Source organism: Pituophis catenifer, unplaced genomic scaffold (assembly GCF_029215685.1).
Source record: "Pituophis catenifer annectens isolate HBS135680 unplaced genomic scaffold, rPitCat1.0.hap2 SCAF_1, whole genome shotgun sequence".
Classification (NCBI taxonomy): Eukaryota; Metazoa; Chordata; class Lepidosauria; order Squamata; family Colubridae; genus Pituophis; species Pituophis catenifer.
This window is the reverse complement of record NW_027256881.1, coordinates 268,958,331-268,978,059: the sequence shown is the minus strand read 5'-3', so window position 1 is coordinate 268,978,059 and position 19,729 is coordinate 268,958,331. Positions and strand designations below refer to the sequence as shown.

The following is a 19,729-nucleotide window of genomic DNA, read 5'->3' as shown; positions in this document are numbered from 1 at the left end:
TGCCTTGCCTGCAGTTTATTCCATGGAAGAGAATACTTTGCCATTGGTGTCTACATTTTTTGATCATCTGTAAAGTTTAAATTCTGTTATGTTTTTGACAAATAAATGATTTCACATTAGGGCTCAGCCCGTGCATCTCCCTTACATTTAGTTCTTCAGCCAAACTACCTATAATTTGGATGTGAATCAAAACAGTGGGCTGAAAACTGTTTTTGAACTTGGATCTAGTTCTGCACTGAATTGCAATTGTTGAAAGTTTTTTCCTAGCGTTTTATTTTCTTAAAAATGAGTTTTTGTGACAAACCATACTTCTTATGGCAGCCTTGTTGTGAGCTTGATTGTGACACCTTCTCAATATTCAGGATTTTTTTTTTCATTGTCCCAAAAAAGTGTGTGATGCTTGGTTTATGTCTACTTCCACCAGATATTTAGAATAACTAATTATTGTTTTCAAGCAGAAGAGTTTTTCCTAACATTGCATCTTCCAAACATGTTGCGCTCCAAGTCAGTGTACATAGAAAAATGTTCTCGTTTTCCTAATTAACTGTACTTTTTGTGACAAGAAAGTTGCATACACGATAGAACATGGGTAGTATTTGTTAAATGTTTATTTTGAACTGGCAGGAAAAGCACACATCCAACATTCTCCACATAGATTTTATTCTACTGTTTGGGTTTTTTTGCATAATGCAATTATTTTTACCATTTAAACAGCTAAATAAGTTATGGTTGGATTGTGCTAAGACACCCAATAGCACTTCTTTATCGGCAGCTATATGAAGAAATTTGCCTTCTCCTTGGATTATGTATGATTTCCATCAAAAGGGAACCACTGCCAAATAAGCATCATACGTATGAAAATGATATTAGGAAACTGGATTTAAAACAAAACAAAAAAACCCTATCAATTCTAGATACTAAAGGCCATTGCCCCATCAATATCAAGAGACCTGCAGGAGGAAGGCAACTAGCCACAAAACTTAAAACATTCTTTCTCTATTCTCTTTGTTAAAGAATGGGTTGGTTACCAAAGATGTATGGAAATATTTCCAGAAATCACTATACCAGTTCCAAAAACCTCATCTAACTTGATCCTGATATTTGCCGCAGTCAATCATTATAGCAGTTGTGGATATTTCTTGTTCCGTATGGAATTTTTGCACAGAAGGGTTTCTTACAATAAAGGCTATTCCCACCAGTCAAAGGGGTTGTCTGCTATTACCGCACTAATGCAAATGCAACCTTTCTTTCATTGTTATCAATAAAAGCTATTTCCAGAATATTCAGTCTTAAACCCAGCAACCCCTGATTTATAGAAGCTAGTAGCTCAAAATCATTATTGCATACTTACCAGCTCAGCACTGGTGTTATGTTTTTGGCAAGCAGTCAGATACCTTCCCTAAAGGCCTGCTTTTAGTAGTTTTCTGAAAATAATTTGAGTAATTCCTGAGATGTACTGCAATCAAAACATCAAAACAATATGCTAGCCACGGTAGTTTTGTTTTAGGCTACTGCTTTCATTTTATTTTATTCACCCAGAATAGAGTTTGTTACTCTGACCAGCTCTGATGATAGAGAGTGGAAGAAGTTTTACTGCTCCTATTTTTATAGTTTAGGTGTTACACCATATTATAATGAAAATGGTTCATTGTCCTACAAAGGGATGTACCACTGTAACAACCTTGGCTTCCTTGTATTTTTCACAAGACATCGCAATTGAGAAGAAATAACTGCCTGTCGCTAACATTGGAGTTCATGTTCCCAATCTGCAAGGCAGAATAAAACTAGGATTACAATGTTCACCCTCCAGATAAGACAAAAACGGAATGCAGCTGAAGGCACGAAAATCTAGCTAGAAAAACAAACTCTGAGAAACCATTCCTCTGAGACAACATTGGAATGTTTCAGCTGAAACAACTTTGTACCTTTGTAGTCCACAGAAAGGACCCTCATAATATTAGAGCCTAAGAACACAATCAGCTTCAGGATATGCCCTGTAGATCTAATTCTTGATCTAAGCAGCATGAAAAGTAACATCGGCTTCCTCTGCTGTGCAGGAGTGTTCTGTTCCTTTGTTTCAACAGACAGATGTGCAATTCAGTTCTGCAGGCTCCTCCATGACTGAGGTGGCCAGTTCTTCTGGTCCATCTGCTATGCTGGGCTCACTAGAAAACTGTCTGTGGTTCAAACTGGGTTGCAAGAGGAGACATTGGTCGCCATTGTCTGGTTCTTCTGCTAGCATGCCTGAGTGCATAATGGAAGCCATGGCCAACAGTTGGATATCAGAATGAGCATTGGCGACAGTATGCCGGCGGATGCTCCCGCACTTCTCAAGATAAGCCTCGCCTTCCTGTTCAGTCAGGGGTGTCAAGGCGGTCTCACTGACCTGTCGGGTTGCCACTGTGTGAGAAGAAATGCTTAGCCCGTTGGGTTTGTAACGAGATCTGTAATACCGTCTCTCTGGAAAACAAGGGAAAAGAAGACATTTTTATTAATTGTTTACCACGGCAAGAATTCGTTTCTCCAGATTTTTTTCTGTGAAAGGCACATTAAATATTTCTTCATCTTTAGTTTTGGCAACAAGTTGCAACATGTGGATAATAAGGATATTTGGGAATAAAAAAAATACAAGTTATACAATTGATTATACTTTAATCTCCTGCACCAGTTTGATCCTATGTTAGAAGTCCATGTTATGACAGAGAGGAACTTATGACACTGGAGAACTTTGGCATTGTTGTAATATAATCCCTCTTCTCAAGTTGTTTTACACTTAAAAGGGTAAGTGTGTAATAGTAACCTAAATTTTCACCCCTAAGTCCACTATATTTAGAAGAGGTGTCTAATAAATACTGTATAAGTTTATAACCTGTACATGCATGGTGAGTGACATGCATTGTGTGTGACTAATTATCCTTCTGGACATTGCATAGAATCTGACACAGATTCTTCTCTGATGTAACTTTTCACCATATACAATTCAGAATGATTGTATTATGGGCAAAGTTAACAGCATAACAATTGGTGGCAAAGAAAAACAAACTTACATGTGAGAAATTTACTGCCTATTCTACATGCAGACCTAACAAAACAACTCCACATGAAACATTTTATTAAAACAATAACTTGTGTCAAAACAAAGTAAAAGTGTTAGAACATACATATCTTCATTTTCAAATTTCTAGCACCCTAGAATGGATCATTTTGAGATAAGAACGGTCTATTTTAAAGTTTGCTTCTATGACAGAACATTTAAAATTCTTATTCTCAAAACCCTGGGGGCATAAATTTTCTCCAAGCAGTCATTTTGCATATTTCTACTATGAACCCAATTTTTTTTCAACTTGATACCCTACGGAGCCCATTGCAGTCCTATGCTTCTGGTGGATACTACTTTAGAGAAAGCTTTTGTAATCACTGATCTAGTGAGCTTCCCAGTTTGAATTCATTGCCATTTCTAACAAAAGGATTGTTACAAGGTAGATGGAGAAAACCAGTAACATTTTAGATATGGCTGAATTCCAATTCCCAGCATCTCCAGCTAGCACGGGCAGTGCTAAGTGATAGTAGTAACTTTAATTCAACTACAGCTAGACAAAAACAGATATTTTCTTCCAGCTCTAAGGTAATAGAAATCATGGATGATTTCTTTCAGTTCCATTGGCCAACAGTATTCCCTACAGGGGAGGAATTCACATGGATCTAACTAGCAACTTTTAGTACATTCAATTATAAGAATGATGAGGATGGAATTACAGGTCACATATTCTAAAGGTACAGTATACAAGCGCAGACAGACTCAATTTTATTTTAGGGGAGGGAGTTCTCAAACCCTAAGTGCCCCAAGGAAAAATATGTACACATTCCAAACTCTTAAAGAATTATGAACTCAGGAATTTGTTTTGAATCCCTGAACATGCATTTTTCCATGTCTGCTCGCCTCAAGCTTTTTTCATTTGCAGTAAGTTATACTTTTAAATAAGGAGTCATTTTATAGTTGCTGTTGTTATTATTGGGAACTGAAAATCCTTGTATTATCATTTAGAACTCTACTGATAGTTTCTCCTCTAGTTTCTACCTGCTCCTGAACTACAAAGCTGTACCACTTCCTTTTTCTTCCACTTCCTTATATCAAACAATATGCTGTATTAGAAACAGGGATCCTTCTGCTTCTGGGGAAGGTATGACAAACTGAAGACAATTCTGCAAAGTGCAGCTGATAATCTCAGCAGTTTATCTGAACCTTTCCAGATAAGGAGAAAATGGGAGACCACCCATATATGCTTCAGAACAATAGTTTTCATCAGGTTTGAGTGCTGGGAGACAAAGAGATAAGCCATCTTGCTCACAAGTGAAGCCTTTTAAAGGACACTAAATTTGCAAACCCCACTTTCTAATCGTTTTCTAATATTTTTTGGAAATTGGCAAAATTGCCAAACCATCGTAAACCATTAGAGATCTTCAAGACAAGTTTTCAAAGTTTTTGTCAGGTGAGTTTATCTTCATCTCTGAACAAAAGAAAAATCAATTATAGGCTTAAGAATTTAAGAGAACTTGAAATAAATAGCAAAATGCTAAATAAAATTTTGACCTAAGAAGGTTATAAATGGATCAAAGATTCAGATTAATATGGAATATTGATTTTCACTATCAGATTTTGATATTTTTTTTTAATAAACAGTTTCTTGTTTTGGCTATCCTGATTATTGTAAGTCAGAACAAAGATAAGTGATGATTTTAGAAACTGGACAATGGAAAGGGACTAAAGATTCTAAGCAGAAGAAAAAAATACAAAATTGTTTTTGATGTCAGTTAATACTGGGACTTCCAAAACAATCAAATGTTATAACATTGGAAATATTAAATGAGTTATTTGAAGAATAGATATTAGAGTCCAAAAGATATTAACAAAGTAATGACAGATACTATACGGAACAATTTTTATCTGACAAGACAGAGAAGGCACTGAAAGTGGAACTACAAATAACAGATCAACAGAATGAATTGGAAAAGAACACTTACTGGGTATAAGAAATCCTTGATTGTTGGGTGCTGTCCAGAGTTGCTTTTGATGAGATTTGGTGAAATTTGATGGGAGGAGAGAGGAGATGGAGAGGGGAGAGGAGCAAAGGGAAGGGAAGACTGGCTGGAGTTTTAAAAATTAAAAGGACAAATGATAAACCAAGAGAATGACCTGGAAAATGTTTTCTTATTGGATTTACAAAAGAGGCTTGCTTTATAAAGCCTTGAATAAACTTGTATAATAGGATAAAGAAGAATTGAAAAGAAATTAAATCCTAAAACTATATTTGATTGAATTAAAGATTAAGACTGTTAGGAATAAAAGAAAGAAAGTTGGTTTATTTGATCAAGGTTAAAGTAGGCTTTTTTTTTGTTCTGCAACATTTGCAACATTTTGCGATGTTCTGGCAAACCATTTACTTTTTGCTGACACTAGGGCTGAAAGTTTTTTGTTTTATGGATTTATTTATAGATGAGGATGGCATAAGGGCTGAAAAGGTTAGAGGAGCTAAAGAGTTATTAAATGTATTTATATTGTAATGAAGTTTGGAAATCATTTCCTTTCTTTTTGTATGTTTTATTATTTCCATTCTCTTTGTCTAAGTTTACATTAGCTTTTAGTATTGTATTTAAAATTCTTAATAAAACTTATATTAAAAAAAAAAGAAACAAGAATCTCCCTAAAATACAGCTGCTTTAATAAGTCATGGACTTATGAACTACATTCATGATCCCACATGTACTAAAGCACCTCTTCTAAATTCATAGACACTCTGTACAGATAATCCTCAATTTACAACAGTTCTTTTAGTGACTGTTGAAAGTTACAATGGCATGGAAAAAAGTGACTTATAACCATTTTTCACATGCCAATTACAACCGTCCCGTTGGCGTGTGATCAAAATTCAGATGCTTAGAAACTGGTTGATATTTATGATGGTTGTGTCCCAGGATCATGTGATCAACTTTTGTGAACTTATCAGCAAAGTCAAAGGGGAAGCCAGATTCACTTTACAATCATGTTACTTAACACTTAACAATTGCAGTGATTCACATTTTAACAACTGTGGCAAGAAAGATCGTAAAATGGGGCAAAACTCTCATAACAACTGTCTCACTTAGCAATATAAATTTTTGGCTCAATTATGGTCGTAAGTCGAAGAGTAGCTATAGTATAGCGATGAAGATGCTGGACTGGCATTGGAGAGATTCAACTTCCAGTCCACACTCAACATTTGAATTTAACCAGATGAATTTGGATCCACCACTCACTATCAGCCTAACCTGCCTCACAGTGTTGTAGAGAAAAGGAAAATAGAGAGATGCTATGTATGCTGGTATCCTCACACTACTTCATACTATTCTAAAAACATTTCCAATACACCTATACACCACAGAGAAAAGTATGACATCAATAAAACTCAACTTGCTTTTTTTTTTTCTCCAGCAGACATCTCCCCTGATAGTTCTGTTCAACAGAAACACTACATCCAAAATAGCTGCTGCAACATTTATTATTGCAGCACGGGAAGATTTCAGAAATGGCTCACATTTTACAGCACAGTACACTTTCACAAGCATTAAAAAAATATCTTATGGGGAAAAAATTCATAGCTATCTTGCTGTGTCACCAAGACAGAGGTACTAAATAAGCATAACACCCCAAATTTCAGAGATAGAGTGGTATTTCATTTGCTATTGGTTAACGCATCAGCCTAACACCATGAATTCTAGTCCTGCCTTAGGCACGAAAGACAGCTGAGTGGCTTTGGGCCAGTCAGTCTCTTAGCCCAATTTACCTTACAGGATTATTGTTGTGAGAAATATAGAAAGAGGAAGGAATATTAGGTATGTTTGCCACCTTGAGTTGTTTATAAAAAATATTTTTTTAAAAATCTATCTAAATAGTTTTTCCTTAGTTTTCATAGATGTAAGTTGTAATGGATTTACTTTCAACCAGGGGTGAAATTTAGCCAGTTCTATCCGGCTAAGGCGAACCAATAGTGGTGGCTACGGGAGGCTCCGCCCACCCATGTGGACATCATGATGTCTCTTTTTTGCAATTATTTTAAGCCTTTGCACATGGGCAAAAGGCTTTGCGTGTGCACAGAAGGCTTTCAACATGCGCGGACGATGGCGCTTGCACATTTGCGAACCGGTAGGGAAGGTAAGTGAATTTCACCCCTGCTTTCAACCAATTCATATCTGAATTGAACTCAGTTTAAAGCTAATAGCTTATTCTTTCATTGGTAATGGTTATTGAAGAACACTGAATTAACCTATTTTGTCTCAATATTATCCAAACCTATAACTGGGAGCAAATACTGGCAGTTAGACTTTCACTGTTTAAAGCTCTCTTCTTTTTATTCCAACTCATTATACAACTCAGGAATGAAACACTGAAACAAGTCCCTTAAAGAGAAAAGATAGATGCTGAGGTGTAGCCACCCTTTATCTGACAACCAAGAATTATATAGTCAGAAAGTCCATTCCAATTTGACCACAAATCGGAGGCTGCTGTGAAGCAGTAGTTTGTAAATTCCATGCGTACTTTCATTTGTGCTGGAAATTCAACCCTGCCTGTACATTCCTTGTTTTAATGTGCAAGGATAAACACAGAGAGAACACCTGCTTAAACGATAGGAGTAGTCCCACAGCAAGTTCTTTTAAGTCTTTTATAGGCCAATGAATTTCTGCTTGGGTAACATTTATAGTTATTTATTTCTTGAGAAACACAAGGTGAAGAAAAGGTCTCTTTTTCCCTTTAACTAGTGTCTAAGGTCTCTGAACAGTGGCAGCTATCCCAGGATAACTAAAACCTTCTCTTAAAAGGAAAAATAGCCAAGGTGAGAGGGAACCTTTTCTTTATAGACCAGAGGCAGATAGCTAAGAATAAGAGGACCTGAGACCTCTTGGCCTATGATTGACTAGTCATTATAATGTTTGGAGGAAACAATACTTTTCTCTGCTACTTTTTATAACTGAAGGATCCCAGTCTAAATTGTGAAGTGAAACTCGTAACTAAAACTTATTTTCAAAGCTGTAAACAAACCCTAAAGTATCTCTATTGTGTCTTAATACAAAACAGTTGTAACAAGCACCATCCATCTCCTTGGGATATTTTAAAGGCTGCCTCCAATGAGGCTGATAGATTATACTTTCCTGCCAGAGGATATGGTGCTCGCTCTCCCTCCCTCCCTCTGTGTGTGTGTGTGTATGTGTGTGAGAGAGAGAGAGAGATTCTTACAATTGCCACTGTCATGCACATCATTCTTCTTCCAGAGATTTCAGCTGAAAATCCATGCTATCTACACGGTTATGCTAAGAACCATTGCATCAGTAATGCTACATTTTTATATTCTTTCACTGAAACTATCATGGTTTTTCAACCCTAACTTATTACTGAAATAATGGGCAAAAGGTGGAAGAGGAATTGCAATGAGCAGTTTTAACTGGATCAGGAAAGTTTGAGCAATGCACTGCCACAGAAGAAACAAAAAATTATTGATGAGCCAATCAGATCCAGCAGTGCTTCCTAAGGTCATTCTGTCTGGAGAGCACCTACTTACATCAATGGCTATTCACTCCAGGGTAGGGGATGTAGCAAACCAAGACGATAGGGCTTCTATCACAGGACGGCACCCACCATCTTGATGGTTAATCTTCAAGTTATCACTGATCCCATTTCAGTGATACAAAAGAGGAGTGCACAACCTGAGACCCAGTGCTACATAGGATGTTCATGCATAATCTTTGATCAATGTCAACTTTCCTCTCTGTCCTTTAAGTTGGCCTCTTTTATCCTATAAAGAGCAGCATGGATCCTTAATACAATGTAAATTCCTGTTCTAAATTGGGAATAAATTTCCTACTTAAACTTAGGCCCTGAACCTATTCACTAGAAACAGCACCTTCAGTAGCAAATGGAGAAAGAACTAGAAGATGGCACTGGTTTGAATCCATATCAGGACTCCTTTCCCTCAGAAAACCACTAATGCTGCTTTAGGTCAGGCCTGACAAATTGGCGGCCTACGAGCCAGATGCGTCACGTGTAGGCCACGCCCGCCCCAGCTCCGCAAAGGCAAAAATGTTGCTATATGTCGTGATATGTGACACGATCAAACTTGACACCCGTGCTTTAGATACATACTGGAGAAGTTGGTGCAAGTGAACCAGAATTTCCAAGACTACAGCTGTTTGGCTGCCTGGTTGAAAAGATTGGTTTACTGATATCTTGTGGACCCTGGGTGGGCAGATCTGAGGTTTATTACAAAAGAATGCAGAAAGTATAAAAGAAACACAAAATGGTAGAAACACCAAAGAGAGAAAAGGGAAAATTAACAATCTAATTTAGAAATGTAGGCTCTCATGCTTTGCACATTTTCTGCTCAGACTGCTTTAAATAGCTGCAAATATTTATCTCAAATCAAATGAATCATAAGATCTAATAAATAGATTCCCTAGCCAGCTTGTGATTTCACTATTAACAGTTATATTTAGCAATCATTTCCCTCTTGTCAACTCATTGTCTCCAAAAAGTCATTCCAATCTGGAACAATAACTATAAAAAATGGGGGGGGGGGGAGAGAAAGCATTCAAAAGTGCTATGGTGGCCAGACAGGAATAGTACGGAGAAAACAAACACTGTAGGCTTTGTTCTACAGTCCTGTTTACTGCAGCTAACCACCATGAATATTTTCTGCAACAAACACTACAAACCGCTATCCTCAAACCATTATAGCCATGATGGTGAACCTGTGGCACACCGTTAAAAGACTTTACCTGTGGGCATGCAAGCGTTGCCCTAGCTCAGCTCCAGCATGCATGCACGCACTGGCCAGCTGATTTTTGGGCCTTCTGGGTCTACCAGAAGTCGGGAAACGAGCTGTTTCCAGCCTCCGGAGGGCCTCCGGGAGGGGTGAGGAAGGCCATTTTCGCCCTCTCCAGGCTCCAAGAAAGCCTCTGGAGTCTGGGGAGGGTGAAAAATGGGCCTACCAGGCCCACCGTGCCATCATGTGCCAAAAGCGTGAGGAGTGTGTGGGGGGAGAGTGCATATGCACAGAGGCGGGGCGCATTGAATTATGGGTGTGGGCACGCGTGCAACCCCTCCCCCGCGCTCCCCCCACTTTTGGCACGCGACTGCAAAAAGGTTAGACATCACTCCACTATAGCAAATTGAAAGAAAAAATGAATTGTGTTCATATCAGCTGATAAGCCATTAGCAACAAATGCCTATTACTGTTTTTTAATCTCCCCAACAGAAATACTATGGTCAGATTCCAATCTAAAAGAACCAATAAATATAAATGTGTTGCACAATTACTATTATACAAACTGAAGAAGGACCAGACGTTCCTTTGATCTCATGCTCAGCTACTGCCAGTATAATTAAGCTCACCTCACTACTCTCTTGTTCTGCTGCAGTGGATAACCATCCCATTTTTAAACTCTGCACTGGAAACTACAATATACTTAATTGGTCATTTAGAGATCGGCATCTATGAAAGTGTTACAGTGTTTGAGAAAAGAAGGTATCCAGAGCTCAGGTAGGCAGTATTTTCTGATTTGTCTGTCCCAAAATGCCTCCTTAGTCCAGTCCCCCCCCAAATGTTTTTTTTTAATAATCTAAGTGGACTCTACGGCACTTTTCCAAAGAAGAATGATACCACAAGTTTGTATTTCATTTTGCACCATTCTAGTTTGCAGATAAATCTTTTTTTAATTGAAAAAAAATCTTATGAAACAATTCTAGTGGCCATCAATGTTTGCAGATACCATACCCATTGCACATATTACCTTTTCAGGCCTCAAAGCAATGAAAAATTACCTGTATCTATATTGTATCTAAAGAAGTGCATTAGTTTTAAGTGAGCCAAGCTGTTACTGAAAATAAAGATGGAACGGTAGGTAGGTAGGGAAGCAAATTACCTAAATGTAGATAAACCAAACAAAGATGATAAGGAAGTACATATGGATGCCGTTTTGGCTTCTACTTTCAGCTACTAGTTTACTCCCTTTATAGATCCCTTTTCATCAAAGAAAGGGATCCTGCCACAAACCTACAGAGTCATGGAAAGAGAATCATAAGTAGCTTTACAGTCCTATTTGCATGGCTTGGCACTGAGATATATTTATGACCATCTCCTTAAACTAGAACCAATCTGCCTGACCAGAACATTTTGGGGGAAAGCCAGGAGAAGGTGTATCTCTATAATGCCTCCCATATGGAACAAACTTCCCCTAGACATGAGATTAACACTGATTTATTTTACAGTAATGAGAAGAGAGCATGCCAATAATTACATTGCTCCGATTAGTTTGCTGCTTTAAACTTTTGTACTACATTTGCTATTACACAATGGATATATAATGTCCATACAATTATGCTATTGTTTACCACTTCATTTCAGAAGTCAAATAAATAAATGCAGTATGAAACTACAACAGCAAGAACTTAAAAACACATCTGAAAAGCAAGAGTCACAAATAAATCTCAACTCACAGACCAGAGAATGAATGAAAATATCTATCTATCTATCTATCTATCTATCATCTATCTATCTATCTATCTATCTATCTATCTATCTATCTATCTCCTAAGATGCCCAAGGAAATGGGTGTGCTTTCCACAGTTCAGATATTTATTATTTATTTATGCAATTCGTATGGCTGCCCATCTCACCTAAGTGATCTCACAACAGTTGGTATCCAAGCCAAACTGAATGCTATGCCACAGATTCCTGCCATGTGACCTTTTAGTTGTTGCTGAGTAGTTATTCATTTGCATCTGCTGTTTTGTGACATAATGAACATCGTTTCTTCAGGACCATTACTCAGTAACTGAGTTCCTCTAAGCACATGCTTATGTTATCATCTAGTCACCCTATCTTCTGTCAACTTCTTTTCAAGTTTAAGAATCTTCTCCAGTGACTCTTGCTTTTGCATTAGGTAATATTTAAACTTTAGTTCCATTGTTAAGGTTTCCACTGAGCAGTCTGGTATTATCAGCATACCGAAATCTGTTATTGCTTCTCTGAGCAATTTTGATTTTATTTCCTTCTACTCCAGCATTTTTCATGACATGGTCTGCATATAAATTAAATGTTCACTGTCACATTGTTTATATGATGCACTCCTTTCCCTATTTTGAACCATTTAGTTTCCCCTTTTCTATTTTAACTGTTGCTCCCTAGTAATCAATTGTTGGAAATAATGAACACACCTTAGCTGTTAGGCATATCTTTCCTTATGTTGAGACTCAAGTAAACATGACCCATAGAATGTTTATGGTCTGGCCTTGTGAGAACAGTGTATATGGCACCATCCATCATTATAAGTCTCTGACACTTTCATCCAAAATGTACTGAACTATTGAAAAACGAAAAGTACTGGATATTTTTCTTCAATATCCAATAGGTGGAGACATTGTTCAACTGTCAACAATTATGCTGAACAGAGATTGTGTACATTAAGGGCCTAAAGATGTCTCAACCATTAATCTATTCCAGTAGCGTTTAGGATTAGAAAAACATGTTTCTTGATATAATATTCAGCATTTCTGCCCACCCATCCCGGTTCAATGGTTAAAGTTTATATGGAGAGAAGATGATGAACTTCGTATAACATATTTCTTTTAGGAAATACTGTCTGGAAGCCGTGAAGCATAATGTGCTCCATTCAAGTGTCTAATTAGGTCCTAAAATCCACTGAAATGATAATGTTTTCTAGCTCCAATTTCACTTTTAACTCTGAAGCAAGTCTTAACATTTCACTGCTATTTCATACATCACAGCATTATTTGAGGGTCAAACTTCACTTCTTCTGTTTCCCATTCACATATTTAATTGCTACTTAGAGAGCAAGAAAAATGCAAGAGATTCTGCTAAGCTAACCTTTGGTCACTTGCTAAAAATATACATCCATCAAAAAAAAAAACAAAAAAAACCTAGTAACCTTGCTCACAAGATGCTATAGGATGCTTAATTTTTTTTTCAAGGTCAATAAATGTTGATCCCAATATCCAAATCTTCAAAATCACAGCTTCCCTTTAAAACTCCAAAATCATTTTAGTCATTTTTCTCATCCTTTATTCATCCCAGTAAATAAAGGGAATCAACTACTAATTGAGTTCAGGGAATTTAGCTGCTGCCAAATTCAGATCAATCCAAAAATAGGTATGTTCTGTTTTTCCTTTGTCCTTCATCTTGAAACATAACAAGATGGAAGACCTTACCGAAACTGTAAAATATCAGGCTAGATAGTATATGAGAAGGTAATTATCAAAAGAAGTCAGGAATGATGGTTTATGTAATTCTTATACTCCTCACTCTCATTGGAAGTCAAGGAAAAAGTGAAAGTTAGCAATAAAAAGCATACGTCTCAGGATCCTAATTCATTTACAGGAATACCCTTGACTTTCATGACAGTTGTCCTGGGATGAGAGTGTGTAGTTCGTCTTATGATAAAGGGGTGATTTGTGACTTGCCATTTTCACCACAGCAGCTGTTTTGCGAACAAGCAGCCTTCCATATCAGCCACGGTATAAATTTCAAATAAGACTCAAAAAATTGCCTACTTCTGCTCTATCCCTAAAGGCGTAATTTCAGTATTTCTATACAGCTGTCAACTCCAAATGCAGGACTACAGGTGGCAAAGCACCAAGGATGTTCTGAATGTACACATGCAAAGAAGCATAGTAGTGGGGCCCACATGTTATCTAAATGGAGAACCAAACGTAAGTATTCTGAATGTATAATTCTTTGAAGGTCATGGCGTATATAAAATGTGCTTTATGAAAATAAACCCTGGTTTTATTGGTAGACTGGAAGATAGCAGAGTGCTTTCACAAGAGTCACATGGCCACCTCAAATAAACAAGTTGACTATCATTCAGGTTCCTGTACATTTTGTATTATTTTTCTTCTGAAGGAGAAGGGTCACGATTTTATTAGCTGTAAACAGTGCACTGATTGTATTTGTACTGTGACAGGAACATCTCGTTTATTGAAGTCATGAATTTATAGCTGCTCAGTTTTACAAACTAATCTGGTGTGGTGTTAATGCCAAGACCTAGTAGGAAGCCCTGAGCTCTGCTTGGCTAAAGACACCAAGGATATATGCATACAAGAGCAACACCCCAATACTGGGAGATAAGATTCCACAAGTAGAGACCTATACTCCTGCATAAGATAGGAAACTTTGGTTTCAAATCGGACTTAAGACAAAGAAACAGAATGATTAGGGAGAAATGGTTAACCTTGGAGAGGTTGCAATGGAAGCAATTTACATTCTCCCCACTGAACAAACTACATATCAAATCATATTAAAATAAATCTGCAGACTATGCTCCCTTAATTGTGAAAATCCGTTGGAGAAAGCTACGTTCTTTGTGACTAGATCCCAATTTTAGCTATTTTCACTGAAATGATCTCAGACAGCAAAACGGGAACGATCTGTGCTGAAAATTGTACTGAACCACTGCATTAATCCGACTTTATTGAATTTACAATCATTTCCTTGCCCACAATGTAGCACTATGCACTGGGTGGAGCGGTCCACAGCAATCATGATTTAATGTAACCACAAGAGAATTTTTTTTTTCTAACAATCAGATAAGCTATTCTGGGGAGAAGGAAAGGCATCTGTGGGAACAAGGGTAGGCATACAAAACAGGAAAGACACTTAATGATTAGGTAAGCTCATTAAAAAGCCAAAGGAAAACAACACAGCTAAAAATTGTATTTATTTTTGTAAATCAGATTTTAACTACCTTTTAAACATTTGCAAATGACTGTCTTATTATCATTCAGTTAGACACAGAAAAAGAAAATGAAGGTTTTTTTTTTTTTTTGCATGTACACAAATTAAATGCAAGTTTGTATTGATTAGTATCTGCACAGGGATAATTTAAGCTTTCACTCTCTGTTTCTGTGTCTCATCCAGCATTGAGTATTGATTACACATCCTTGACTATGGATGGTTTATAGCCAACTTGTAAATGGCAGAAAAAAAATACTGTTTTTGTGGACTCTTTTTGTGCAGGCAAAAAGAATTCTCCACAGATTCTTTAGTTAACTTGGACCCAAATATCAGGACTTGCAATACTTTACATCTTACCCAGGGCACAGGTACTGCCAGGGAAGCAATGTTCTTCACACAAACCAAGGTATGGGGAAACTACCAGTTTTACAAGTTCTTCTAGTTGTATAAAGGCCTTAGTGGGACCTGTAGGTTCATGGACTCCCTGAAATATAAACAAAATATACCTGTTGTCAAATACCTGGGGTATGCAAATCAACACATTTCATTTGTCCATTTTTATTTTTCTAATTGACTGAAGAAAAGAAACTTAATTATGTATGATATTGTGATGTAGGAATTATAAGTTATATCATTTTCTATAGTAGTGTTTCTCAATATCAACCAATATGTTGGCTGGGGAATTCTGGGAGCTGAAGTCTATCCATCTTCAAGTGAGACAGTTGAAGGTTGAGAAACACTGTTCTACAATACCCTACTGAATGCTCTTAACAGATAGCTCAAGCAGGCCATTCCAACAAGTCAAAGAATATAAGCATATTTAACTCTCTCCTCAGGACTTGTGACCCAATTGGGAAGTGGTGGATGTTTTAATTCTCTGGATCCAAATTATCCCGGCAATTTAAGACAGCATTCTTGATGTTTCCCCTTTTTCTTTCTCCCAACGTCAGAGTTGTAACTAGGGAACATTGGCAAGGTGGGAGGCTGGTTAGAACTATCAGAGTTGTAATTGGACGGAAATGAAAAGAAGGCAAAAATTCATGGCCAAAGCTCAGACATGACAATTTCAAACAAACAAACAAACAAACTTATCCTTGAAACAGTCATTGAAACCCCTATATTGCAACATTAAACTTGATTTCATTATTCAGAAAACTAGATTTTAGATACCTCAAACTTTATCAATGAAAGACGGGTGTCAGAAATCCAGCCCTCTTAATTAAAAATACCTTGTCCAACACACATGATTAAGGCTGCATCATGTTGATTTTCTCCATAAGAGTCATGCTTACAGCATGAGAATAGAGACATTTAGGCAGGCAGGCATATCATCAATGTCTTTCTATGAGACAGACCCCAGTGATCTAGAGAACCAGTATTTGCAGGTCCAGGCCAAAAGGCAATTCTCTGCTTCATAAACTGTTTGGAAAGCAGTCATTTCATCCTTACAGTATGTCTAATGTTCATTAACAGTGGTGTGCAATACATTTGGATGTCAGTACAATACATTTCAAGGTTGCTAATGTTAAAACAGGCTAAAATCATTAATCTAATGTTAAAACAGGCTGTTCCAACATCACTACGCTTCTAGTGAGAGGTTGGAACAGGATGTTTTGAGTCAAAATATTTCAGCCTTGAAATGTTTGCCCACCCCCACAAACATCAAAAATGAGAGGTGGAAATAAGACCATTGCCCACCTGTAAAATCAGCAGCATCTGGATAATGGAGGGTGGAAGGTTACTTTGGATCAGAGGAAGAATCTCATCCAACTTTACTCTTAATAAGACCAAGTCTCGGAAGCCAAGCAAGGAAATCTGACGAATGGTCAATTCTTGACCCTATACACATAGAAAAAAATGGCATCCATTGGCATTGGAATACGGTTCAATCCTATTTGCAAACTGAACCCTATGTTTTAGGACAGTAATGCCACACAATATCATAAAAGAATTGGAGAACAAGCTGGTAACATGAACATAAACTGACAGAGAAATTATTATAAATTAAAAGAAATACAATGATTATGCTGCCCCTGGATAATCAGTTTGTGGATAGAAAGGCAGTTGTAGAAACTGTTGGTTAGGAATGGGGAAGTAGTATTCCTTTGTAGCTAGACAGGGAAAGCATATTAGAAGCAGCACCCTTTTCAAGGGTTTCCACAAAAACTTCACTATGTATCTTGGACTTTTTAAAGCACGAGGCTTAATTTATTAATTTGGTGGACCAATTTCAGATATTTAATAGCACACCAAGAGATAAAATATATAGCATTTGAATAAAGTTTTTTTTTAAAAAAATCATGTGTTATTTTCAAAAAGATGTGTTTTTGTTATCTGCTATCTTTAAAAAGCTAATGCCAAGCCTATGAAGCTACCATACCCTTCAACCTTTGTTTAAGCACTGTGTTTACAACTCCTATTTTAATAGCTAAAATCAACCATGCTGTATGCTCTCCATGGGAATTGTTTAGATATCCCCAACTAATGAACCAGAACTCTAGCTGGAGGGAATAAATGTACGTTAATCATCAATTCATAATAGGGTTAATGATACAACTAACAAGTTCATCAAAATGCAAAACAAGACCACAAGCCAAAGGCTCTGAAGCCAGAAACTTCCTGTTTTTAAAATGGACTGCTCTCCTCAAGATTCAAAGGGTGTGGTTATGGGTAAATAAATGGAGCAGGACTTGAAAAAAAGAAGTGAATGAAATTTCTACAGAAAAGATATGTGAGCTTCTCAGCTTGATCTAATCTTTGTTGTATTACAACCAACCTACGGTGCAAATTTTAAAAAATAACCAAGAAGGAACATCTCAGCAAATAAGTATCCACAATCCAACAACATTAAGAATACAGATATGTCTTCATCTATAGGGGAACATTGGCAAGATGGGAGGCTATGAACGGTTAAAACTATCCATACCTATCAATTCATCGCAAAACGATAACAAATTTTGTTTGTCTGGCTCTTCACTTTTAATGATATGAAACCTTTTCCAATATATTTATTTGGGGAAAAATATTCTGTTACAATTAATTGCCTTTGCTTTCCGCATTTGGGCCAAATGCGGAAATTATAGAATAAAAATTCAATAATTTATATAGAATTGTTCATTTAACCTATACATACTGGTTCATTTCTATAATTTAAATTCAATTCCACTGCCAGCCTACAGTTGTGCAGCAGCAATCTATTGTAGATGAAGAGCAAAGCATCATTTTTTTTCTGTCAATGACCCTTTATATTATATTACAATTATATTTTTTCAAGCACCTTTTCTTTCAATAGTCTGGGAAATATTATAGTGTGTTATTCATAATCATTGAATTTCATATCATTATAACATTCATTGCAGCATCTTTTTGGTTGCTGTACTCAAGCTACAACATTTTAGAATAGCAAATTTCTTTTGTGCTATTTATGCTACTGTACGTTTATGAAGGAAAAGTGTGAAAGAGAGCACACTGCATGAAAACATCTCTTATAATATGAAGCTTTCATCCATTTATCTGTACTTCAAGAAACAACTTTCTATTTTTCCATCGTATTTTGGCTAGACAATCAGCTAATCTCAACCAAATGGAGTCACAGTTGGTTGAAAAGCCATAAAGACCTCAATTATTTCTCTGTCAAACTGGAGGAAGGTTTTAAGTGGCATGCTACTGAGCTCTGTCTTTGGAACCAGTATGCTTCAATATGCTTATTTTTATTTATTTAAAATGGAAAGCACTTGTCTGAACAGTAGTGCGGATAAAAAACAATCCAGGACAGCATTTCAATCAAAAAAGCAACAGCAATATTATGAGTTGGGGAAAAAAGGATGTAATTTCAGATCACACCAAGGTACAACAACTTAGAGTGAATCATTTCCTATATACGTAGTAAAATCTATTGTGTTGACAGGTGGGAAAATTGAAGGTAATTCAAAGAATAACTGTTGTAATCTATTTAGTATGTGGTAGAGCTGAATAGCACTTCAAACCCAAAGTCATAAAGATGCTTATGACTGGACTTGGTGGACCTTTTTAATTCAAACATCTTGCCCTAGGACAGATGCTAAAGAAGATGCAGCATTGACCTTTATGATTTAATCTGCTTACAAATGTGATAGATGGAAAAAATGATTGATTTATGGCCCCAATCTTCCTGGCCCTACAGATATATTTGGAATATTGAGACCATCTACCAGAAGCTAAACTGATTTTCATCTCATTTGTGCTAATAACCTCTTATGAGTTCCTAATATATTCTCTGCCACTTATACATGGAGATCATTGCAGCTTCCCACTTAAAAAAATAAAAATTTAAAACAAAAAGTAAAATCAGATGGGGTAGGGACCCTGATAGGTCAAAAAGGAATTGCAAGATATGCTGACACCCATGTCCATGGACATATTATTGGGATCCCAGGACTTAAAAGATTTTTCAAATATGCACAGTTCACCTGCCCGTAAAGCCACACATACCTTTTATCATCTGCGGCAAGTATGAAAAGGAGGAATAGGGGAAGGGAATAAAGAAAAAAGAAAAGAGAGAGAAAGAGAGAGACAGCATGGGAAATCAAGACTCTTATAGCAAGAAGCAAATATTTACATTCTCTAATAATGTGGAAAATATCACTTTGAAACAAGCCTTGCATAAGATAGTGATGTTTACCTGTTGATATATTTGGGCTAGAGGGGGAAAAGGGTTGGATTGTTAAAGGGAGCTCTGGAAATAGTATGTCGCTTTCCTAAGACTTTCATTCTACAAGAAATCTGTCCCATCAGTAACTTCTCTTGCTTAGATAACATTATTTTCTTGATCTTCTAATTAATTCCCTGTTACTGAGCTCGGTCAGTTCCTTGGAAAAGAAAAATATTACCTTTTTCATCTCAGAGTGCCAAGAATAATTACTGGGATAATGAACACAGAGAAGTTATTAGCATTCTACTTGTTTCAAATG

General features: G+C 36.8%; 1 protein-coding gene across 1 annotated transcript in view; it reads right to left on the bottom strand.

Annotated features, from left to right (window-relative positions):
* Window positions 1-1,497: 1,497 nt before the first annotated feature.
* Window positions 1,498-19,729, bottom strand: part of PRR5L (proline rich 5 like) — a 40,617-nt gene continuing 22,385 nt past the window's right edge. The window contains exons 6-8 of the mRNA XM_070931215.1: window positions 16,479-16,619; window positions 15,138-15,264; window positions 1,498-2,460 (exon numbers count right to left, since the gene is read on the bottom strand). Coding sequence (XP_070787316.1) covers window positions 2,078-2,460; window positions 15,138-15,264; window positions 16,479-16,619 — 651 coding nt within the window. The 3' untranslated portion in view covers window positions 1,498-2,077. The remainder of the gene's footprint in view (window positions 2,461-15,137; window positions 15,265-16,478; window positions 16,620-19,729) is intronic.